The following is an 11,039-nucleotide window of genomic DNA, read 5'->3' as shown; positions in this document are numbered from 1 at the left end:
ATATTAATGATTATGTAATAAAAATTAACAATAATAAAAAAAAATTACCAGGACAACCTTCTTGATTTGGACCTTTAGCTTTATTTAACCCATCAGAACAGCATCCATAATCAGATTCGCAACCAGGGTAAAGTACAGTTTCCAAAGATTCATCAAATATATCTTATAAAATAAAATATATCTTAAAATACAAAATACTTCTTAAGTTTAATTTATAAATTTCATTATAATTCTTACGTATTCAACGTATACAAATAAACTTTAAAAAAGCTCATGGATGATCAAAATAACAAAAACACTAAAATAGATGTATTTTATGCTTTAATTTGTAATATTTCTAAATTAATTTAAGCTTGTTATTATTATTAGCAGAGATGTAGTCAAGAAAGTAAAGACCAAGACTAAGACCAAGACATTTGGGCTCAAAACCAAGACCAAAACTGAATTCTTAAAGACCAAGACCAAAACCAAGACATCAAAAAAACAACCCAAGAGCAAGACCAAGATTTTGAAAGTTTTTACAAGACAGGGATCAATACTCTCATTGAGAGTGGGAAGTTGCGGCGATCTACGGTTTGTTATTAATAACTAACCCATTCATTGAGTTTATATTTTTCATAAGAATCAAGAAAGTAAAAGACAGTAGAGAAAGTAAAAGACAGTAGAGAAAGTAAAATACAGTAGAGAAAGAAAAAGACAGTAGAGAAAGTAAAAGACCTCTAGGCATTCAAAACCAAGATTAAGAGCAAACTTTATGCTTCAAGACCAAAACCAAGACTAAGACAGTTAAATATGAGTCTTGAAGCGTCTTGAGACCAAGACTTTGGTCTCGAGACCTACATCTCTGATTATTAGTAAATAACTTTTTAACAACCGAAATCATAAATATTATATATAAAAGAGAAAGTATTAAATTAAAGAAAATTAAAACAAGTAACAATACTACAGCAATAAAAATAAACAAGCGTTTATTAATTGAGAGTGTGCCTCCTAATTGAAATATATTTCAAAAATGGTAACTTGATAAATTGTGTAACAAAGAAATAGCATCAGAAAAAAAATGAATCTATTTGTAGATTTTCAAAATATTCGTTTAAAATTGGTATTCATGACAAACTTCACTTAAGGACAACACCAACACAAGTTCAGGACAACACCAACACAAAACATTATATAAACCTGCCCTTCTAGAACATAGAGTTTATTAACTGATTATACAATAATAACTACATAAATACTATGAATGTAATAATTTCTTAAAACTCACCAGTATATTCCTGTTTATCATCTCCACACTGCAGTAAGCAATCAACTTCGGTTTCAAAACTGTTTTCATTACCCTCACAGCCTCCCCATGAAAAGGTATTGCATTCTTTCTTGCGTCCATCATAAAACCAACGAGCCAAATTTGCTCTACATGGCCCATAAGCAGGTGGGTAATCACAGCTACTATTGTATTCTAAAAAAAAATGTATAACAATTATACAAATTTTATGTGTTATTCAAAAAATTATATAAATAAAATCTTAAAAAAGAGTTTTTTAAAAAAACCTACTTGGACATCCTAAAAAATTAGGCCCCCTTGCACCATTTATATTGTCTAAGCAACAACCATACAAAGAACCACATTTTTTATTAGTGTTCAAGTCATTCTCTCTAATTAAAGATTTATTAGAACATTTCATACTGCATTCATTCTCAGTTTTGAAATTATTTCCATTGCCACCACATCCTCTGTAAATAAATTTTATAATAATCATAGATATACACATAATCAAAAGTACAAATATGTTGTGTGTGTTTATATATATATATATATATATATATATATATATATATATATATATATATATATATATATATATATATATATATATATATACACACACACACATATATATATAAATACACACACACACACACACACACACACACACACACACACACACATATATATATGTATGTGCATAGTTTTTTTCTATGGATATAAATCAGCAAAAAAATTGGCAAAGGAATATCTATATAGGGGAAAATGGGTTAAATTAAGGTATTGGGTATAATGGGGTTTTGTAAATACAACCCTTTGATAGCCTAAAAAAATTTCAAATGATTAGATTTGAGGTAACCCAATACGAGATAACACCACCTTGAGCTCTAATCCACTTTTAATGCAGTATTATTGTTACCATGGTAAATCAAAATTTTGTTACTATTATAGCCCCAGTTGCTTCATCGAGTTTGAGTACTGTCTCAAGATCTGCCGCTCTTTGCTTCGAGTTTAAGTACTGTCTCCACACCTGCCGCTCTTCACTTTGAGTTTGAGTACTGTCTACACACCTGCCGCTCTTTCTTCCATTTAACTCAACTCCTTGTTTCTCTAAATGATTTGATGCCAAGACCATGAAGGCTACTACAGTCGAGGAGGCTACTTAAATTGTGGTTACAACCCTCAACTCTATAACTCCAAAACACAAACCTTTACAAATAAAAGGCCGTTGCACAGAGAATTAAGTTTAATTTTTCCCATGTCCCCATTTTGCCCCATACTAAGTCCCATTTTGTCTGATGCTTGGGGCAAAATTATTAAAAAAGGTATTTGTGCATTTTTATTTTAAAACTCAATAAATCAAAAATTTTACATTCTTAAATGTTGTCAAGATGTTCTTCGTTTGTCACAATCTTGCCAATGTTTCTTTTATTTTCAAGTAAACTTGTATTGATTTTGATAAATTTTGTTACTCTAGAAGAGCCTATTCCTAAAGTATCCTGTTTTACCCCAGTTTTCCTTATGCTATGCTATAGTAGATATTTTATTAAATAATAAGTAAGTAGAGAACTATTTAAAAAATTATTTTTTTATAATGAAAAATCATTTTAGTCGCATTACCCGCTTAAATGTTGGTATTTATTTAATAATTAATATTTTGAAAAAAGCAATTTTCCCCACATTTAGATTGGTGATGATGCCGGGTAATGCTTCAAAAAGTTGGTATTTAGAACTTAGCTTGAAGATAATTAAATCAATCACATAAAATTCTGGATATTCCACTTAGTATATATAAGCAAAAAGGTGACACAAATCACACACACAAAAAATAAACTTACCCATAAACAAACAATAAGCATTGATTTAATAAAGAATTATAGTAATATCTTGGACTAAGCATTGTACATTGTCCTTTATTGAAAGGTAACTTGCAAACATGTGATAAAGAAATTGAAGAGTCTGTAAAAACAAACCAACCAATAAATAAAAGTGAACACAATATAATTTTAAAGACTATAAAAAACCCACCAAAGCGCAGAAAATAAAAAAGTTATTTCAATAATTAAATTTCAATTAGTAAAAATTTAATTCAAATAAAAAATAATTCAAATAGCAATTAAATATTTAACTTTAGTTGTTGAAATAACTAATGATTAACTTTATTAATAAAAGACATATTAAAGAAAAAAGTTAGAAAAAGAAATAGAAAAAGTAAAGTGTGCTTTGTCAAATATTCTATAAAAAAATGCAGAAAATATATATACTACTTGAAAGGGCAATGTTTTTTATACATTAAGAATTCAAAATTTATCAAATCAAATATTATATTTTTATATATCAACAAGTAATTTTGAAAATGTGCTTTAAAAAATGTGCTAAAAATAAAAATGCAATTAAACAGAGGCAATTTGTTCTGTTTATAGAAAGAATGCTCCTAATTTTCCAGCAAAAAGTTTCAATCTCGAGGATTACAATCAGGCTGGTGTCAGAAACTGAAGAAATGCAAGTTAAAAGCATTAATTGAGAAAGATCCACAATAACCGACAAGAGAATTAGCTGAACAACTAGAAATAAATCGTACAACTGTTTTAAGGGGTTTACATGACATGGCAAAGATTCAAAAAGTTGGTAAATGGTATGACTTTTTTCTAAGATATTTTCATTTGATTGTTTCAATTGTAGCAAGTATCATTCAGCATTAACAGTTTACTTTGGTTCCAGCAATTTATAATACATTATGAAATGCTGGAACCAAGATACTAAAAAAAAGACTTTTTGCAGAAAATTGTAACCAATGATGAAAAATTTATTATGAAAATCCAAACAACAAAAAAAAGTGGCCAAATCCTCAACTGTCAGTATTTTCAATATTCATCAAAAAATAAAAGGTTATGCTTTGTGTTTGGTGGGCCATCAAATGTTGAAATGCTGGAACCAAAGCAAACTATGCTGAACGATACTTGCTACAACTGAGACATAGAATCCTTAAAATCATATTGCTGCATGACAATGCTCAACCACATGCTGTGATAAAAACGAGTTTTTATCACAACATGTGGCTAAAAGTTTTTTTTATCAATAACATGTTGTGATTAACTATCAGATTACAATTGTTTCAATCAATGGAGTATTTCTTATGTGACAAATTATTTACTGAAAATCAATATTTAAAAAAATCAGCTAGATGCCTATTTGACATAATAATAAACCTCAGTCCTTTTACAGTTATGTGATTAGATGGCTGGCTATAAAATGACAAATAGTCATAGATAAACAAAAATTTTTTGATGTTTTAAGAAAATTAATTTCATGACAAAGAATTTTTTTTCTCTTATAATAAATAAAAACTTTCAAATAAAAAAAAACAAGTTAACTTTAATACCATAATAATATTATATATTATTATCCGTATAATTTGTGTACAAACATTGTGTACACTAATTTATTTTTAAAAGACTTTTAACTATTGTGAGATGTTCATGTAAGATATAGGAAACAAAATAATAATAATAAAAAAACAAAAAACTACTTTTCATGTTTGTGAATGTATTTATTATTACAATTATTATATCTACAGCAAAAAATTTTTTTTTTGATACAAAACAAATCCCAAAATTCTTAAATTCTAATTTTATGCTAATATGTTTAATAAAATATTTTTAAACTATATCTGCTGCAGCAATCACAGCAGCAAAAAGAGTGTTGCATGTAATGTTGCAATCAATAGATTAACAGTTAAATAGAGTCACGTAAAATGGATTTTTTAATATTTTGGTTTTATTAAAAATATATGCTACCTAACATAATATTCCAGCATTATTTATTAGCATTCTATTTCGGATTTAAAACCGAAAGTTTAACTGAACTGCTCACATATTTAAAGCAGTAAATCACTGCTTTAACAACTTGAAAGTATGTTTGGATCATTATCCTGCTAAAATTTTCAACACTGTTTTTTTTTCAATTTATTTTTTTATTCGCATCTGAGGAAAAATGTCTCTAAACATGTCCCTAAAAATAGCTTATACTTTAATTGATTTGGACCAATTGGTTGAGTGTCACACATCTAAATTCTATTTTACAGTTGAAACTTTGTACTAAATGTAATTTCTTGTGTACCAATTTAAAAATGAACTTATCAGGAAGGGTGAAACAATCTCACAAGATAACTTTTTAAAAAATTTATTATTAGCCTCTGACAAAATTGGATTTGCATATGTGCAGACATGTATTTGTTTCCTAGAAATTCTATGAATTAAATATTCAATGTACTTATAAATGGCTTTTTGATAGATTTACTACTTTAATGCACTTTATGTAGCTATAGTAACTTTTGTTATTAATATAATAATTATAAAAATTTTAACTTTATACATTGTTTTGTTTCCTATAAACTTTATACAAATTTATGTTTCCTATATTGAGCACTCTATTTTTAGAATATACTAACATAATTTATATATATATATATATATATATATATATATATATATATATATATATATATATATATATATATTTATTTATTTATATATATATATATATAAATAAATAAATATATATATATATATATTTATTTATTTTTATATATATATATATATATATATATATATATAAATAAATAAATATATATATATATATATATACAGTCTTGGCCATAAGTTTGGAACCGATGAATTTTTTTCTCATAGGAACGTTTCTATGACGCGTACGGCATTTAACTGCTGCAGCATCGTGTTTATGCAGCATCAGTTGCATAGTTAAATGCCTTCGCGACTTCTTAATCGTTGCAAAACGTGAATCGTGTAACTTTACACCGCAGCAGAGCATCGTGAACAATATGACCCTCATTAAGCTGCATTATACACTGTTCAATGCCTAAACTATCGTTCCCTTGAACTAATGTTTACCTGAACTAATATTCGGTTGAACTAATGTTGAAATATACTTACTTATATTAACAAACTATACATTATATTTTAATCAATTAATTAGCTGATTTACATATATATTAACTGCATATCAGTGCGAAAGGTAAGGCTTAACTTCTTATAAGTATAAAATTAATTAATTTATCCTTTTATTGTTATATAAGAAGTAAAAATATGCAAATAAATCGCTTTATTTGTATAAATGTTTGCAAATTATCATTCAATAATATATACTATTCATAAAAATAGATCTATTAATTTATAATTATTTATATTATTAGCAGTAAGTATTCTACATTAACATGTACAGTGCGTAAAATGACTAGAAGTATTGAATTGTCGAAGGAGAAAAGGGCACAGATGATGATCCTACACCAGCAGAATTATTCTCACAGTAAAATAGCTGGTATACTGCACATATCTAAGTCTGCTGTCACCAAAGGCATTGCAAGAGCAAAGCAGTTGGGCACTCTGGAATCCAGAAAGAGGTCTGGACGACCTCGCATAACTTCTGCCACAACGGATCGGGTGATACATCGGCTTGCTGCTGCAAATCCAACATGGTCATCTCTCCAGATAGCAGTAAATTCATCACTTCCTGCCAGTACAAGAACAATCAGAAGACGCCTTTTGAAGGAATTCAAGCTGCCATCATGTCGTCCAGCAAAGAAAGCCATGTTAAGTAAAAAGAATATCCGTGACCGCTTGACATTCTGTCGCAAGTACAAAGACTGGACTGCACAAGACTGGAAAAAAACTATGTTTTCAGATGAGTCAACTTTTTCTCAGTTTGCCTCATATATCAGACATGTCAGGAGACCTGCAAAACAAAGATACAACATCAGGTATGTTGTTCCCACTGTGAAGCAGGCGCCTACCGTTATGGTGTGGGCAAGTTTCTCGGCATCAGGTCGAGGTGGCATATGGTTCATGCCAAAGAATACAACCATCAATGCTCAAGTTTACCTTGGGATATTAAAGGAAAAGTTGAACACTCACATGAACATTCTGAAATGTAAGGTATTTCAGCATGATGGTGCACCCTGCCACAGAGCAGCAGTTGTAACCAACTGGCTAAGACAGAAACATATCGAAGTCTTGGGTCCATGGCCTGGCTCAAGTCCTGACCTAAACCCAATAGAAAACATGTGGACAATGATTAAGCAGAAGGTTGCTGCCACAAATCCAACGTCAGAGAAGTCTCTGATTGATGCCATCAAGCGTGTATGGACAACTGCCATAACCCCAGAATACTGCGCGAAATTGTCCGATTCAATGCCAGCGAGAATAGCAGCAGTACTGGGTGCCAAAGGACATTATTCAAAATACTGATACCATTTTTTACATGACAGAATATTTACTTTTAATATTTAAAATAATATTTATATTAATATAATATTTAAAATAAAAATGATTTCAAAAGTTTTTGTTGATATTTTGGGTATAAAAAGTGTAATTATATCAAAAAACCTAATCGGTTCCAAACTTATGGCCAAGACTGTATATCTATATATATCTATATATATCTATATATATATATATATATATATATATATATATATATATATATATATATATATATATATATATATATATATATATATATATATATATATATATATATATAAATAAATATATATATATATAAATAAATATATATATATATAAATAAATATATATATATATATATATATATATTTATTTATATATATATATATTTATTTATATATATATATATATATATATATATATATATATATATATATATATATATATATATATATATTTATTTATTTATATATATATATATAAATAAATAAATAAATATATATTTATTTATATATATATGTATATATATATATATTTATATATGTATGACTTTTAATTATCTAATGTAGATAATTAAAAAATCATGAAAAGAATTCTTTAGAATTAGGACAATTTTAGTCTGGTCATTTGCTTTTATAATTTTTTAAAAGAAACTTATTTTCATGTTTGTATTTGGAAATTAATTCAGATTTTTTATTCAGTAAATTTTCTTGATCTAAATAAGTAATAGTTTCAAATTTTTCTTGTAAACAAAGTATACATTTTTTGTAAATGTTATTATAGGCAGGCGCAGTTTATAGAATAGACCAGTTTAATTTAAAATTAATATTTTTTTTCAGTAGCCAAATATATTTTGATAGCATAGTCTCTTTTGAGTATTTTTTATGTTTAAAAGATTGTGGTTGGCATAACGTTTTTTCCATTTGCCCTTGGTTAAGCCAATATATTGTTTATCAGGGTTGTTTTGTAAGGAAACAACGCATTTGTAAATAATATTTTTTGATAAGCAATTGCCATTCATAGGGCAGTCAAATTTTTGCTTGCAGTTACAATTTTCAGTATTTTTTTCTTTGAGAAATTTGTTTTTATTAATCAATACAAAGTTATAGTCTTTTATAATTCTTTCAATATTTTTTGTACAGCTATAGCTTACCTTAATAGTGTTTCTGTTAAAAATTTTGTGCAATTTATTAGAGGGAGGGAAATGTATGTCAACTAATCTTAAAAATGCTTTTCCAATATTTGTTGAAACATTTTTGCTGTGAGGGTTATACCAAATTATATTTCTATTTCTATTTCATCTTTTTGCAATTTTTATTTCAAATTTTAGCTCGAAATTTTTAAATCCGCTTTTTTTAAGAGCATCTTCATACACGCATTTAGAAGAGTTAAAAATATTTTCATTAGAAGAGTTTTGATTTAGTCTATTGTTAATTGAAATAGGAACTTGTTAATTGAAATAGAGATTTGAGGAGGATGATTTGAATTTATGTTAATATATGATAATTCATCATTAGGTTTTTTATAACGCCTATAAGAATTTTCTGAGAAGTTAAATGTGATATCAAGAAAATTCACAATTTTTAAATTAATGTTAATTTCAATTTGGAAATCAATATTTTTGAAAATTTGTATAACATTTTTTCTGATTTTGTCAAGTTGAGTTTTTTTACGATGGAGCAGAAATTTGCAAATTTCTGCTCTGTCGTAACTTCCCATTGTTACATCAAAGCACTCATGTGTGGTTTTTTTCTTCCACGTCTCGTTATTAAAATAGAGTTAGGTTTTATATATATATATATATATATATATATATATATATATATATATATTTAATTTTCTTCAATGCCCCACTATTTATTTGCAACCTAGAAAACTTTGAAAACGATTTACTACAATTGATTAAAAATATAAAATTTTGAAATATTAACAAAACTTGGGAAATGCACTTAACTTAGAAGCGAGAATTATATCAGTTGCACCAGTGCAAGCGTTTATTACACTAAAAGATCATAAACCAAATTTTTAAAATAAACTCCCTTGTAGGTTACTATTACCTTCAAAAAGTGAACTAGGGCACATGTGTGAAATTAAATTAGACAAAATAAATGATATTGTTAAAAAAAAATTAAATTTGCAAAAGTGGAAAAATACCACAGATGTTATAAATTGGTTTTCTTAAATTATTAATAAAAATGAATGCACATTTATACAATTTGAAATTAATGATTTTTACCCCTCAATTACAGCAGAAATTTTAGATAAAACAATAGAACTTGGAAAAAATTCACACTGAAATTACAGACGACACTATTTTTTTAATTAAAAATTGCCAAAAAACTTTACTCTATTTAAATAACAAGACGCGGGAGAAAAAAACCACGCACAAATGCTTTGATGCAACAATAGGAAGTTACGACAGAGCAGAAATTTGCGAGTTTGTAGGCTTATATATTTTTAATTCCCTAGCTAAAATAGCTTTTATTGTGATGATAGTTTGATGATATTGTGATGACTTGATTTATTGTGATGATAGTTTAATAATAATGCAAAAAAAATCAGGGCCTCAAAACCAGAAAAAATTTTCAAAAACAATGGCTTGCGAATTGAAATAAACATTAATTTAAAAATTGTGAATTTTCTTGATGTCACATTTAACCTCTCTGAAAATTTATATAGGCTTTATAAAAAAACCTAATGATGAATAATTGCATATTAATATAAACTCAAACCATCCCCCTCAAATCTTGAAACAAATTCTTATTTCAATTAACAAAACTAAATCAAAACTTTTCTAATGAAAATATTTTTAACTTATCCAAACGTGTGTATGAAGATGCTCTCAAAAAAAGCCGGTTCAAAAATTTTGATCAAAAATTTGAAATAAAAATTGCAATAAAGGCTAAATAGAAATAAATATATAAATATAATTTGGTTCGTACAGCAAAAATGTTCCAACAAATATTGGAAAATATTGGAAAATAAAAAAAAAAATACTGAAAATTGAAATTGTTAGCAAAAATTGACTGCCCTATGAATGGCAAATACTTATCAAAAAGTATTATTTACAAATGAATTGTTTCCTCACAATACAACCTTGATAAATAATATATTAGCTTAAGTGAGGGTGAATGAAAAAAACGTTATGCCAATCACAAACAATCTTTTAAACATAAAAAATACTAAAAACAGACTATACTGTCAAAATACATTTTGCAACTAAAAGAAAAAAATATTAATTTTAGATTAAACTGGTCTATCCTAAAAACTGTGCCTGCCTATAATAACATTTCTAAAAAATGTATACCATGTTTACAAGAAAAATTTCAAATTATTACTCATATAGCTCAAGAAAATTTACTAAACAAAAAATCTGAATCAATTTGTAAATGCAGACATGAAAATAAGTACCTTTTAAAAAATTATAAAAGCAAATGACCAGACTAAAATTGTCCTAATTCTAAAAAACACTTTTGATGATTAATATTTTAATTTCAATGTAGTTGATGCAA

The 11,039-nt window shown here is 26.9% G+C and overlaps 1 protein-coding gene across 1 annotated transcript in view; it reads right to left on the bottom strand.

Annotated features, from left to right (window-relative positions):
* LOC101239976 (serine-rich adhesin for platelets) overlaps window positions 1-11,039 on the bottom strand; it is a 36,839-nt gene that overhangs the window by 845 nt on the left and 24,955 nt on the right. The window contains exons 18-21 of the mRNA XM_065807227.1: window positions 3,106-3,226; window positions 1,556-1,734; window positions 1,268-1,459; window positions 49-162 (exon numbers count right to left, since the gene is read on the bottom strand). Of these exons, the coding sequence (XP_065663299.1) occupies window positions 49-162; window positions 1,268-1,459; window positions 1,556-1,734; window positions 3,106-3,226 (606 nt within the window). The remainder of the gene's footprint in view (window positions 1-48; window positions 163-1,267; window positions 1,460-1,555; window positions 1,735-3,105; window positions 3,227-11,039) is intronic.

The sequence above is a fragment of the Hydra vulgaris genome, chromosome 10 (genome assembly GCF_038396675.1).
Source record: "Hydra vulgaris chromosome 10, alternate assembly HydraT2T_AEP".
Classification (NCBI taxonomy): Eukaryota; Metazoa; Cnidaria; class Hydrozoa; order Anthoathecata; family Hydridae; genus Hydra; species Hydra vulgaris.
Note: the sequence above shows the minus strand (reverse complement) of the source record. Positions and strands in the feature narration are given on the sequence as shown.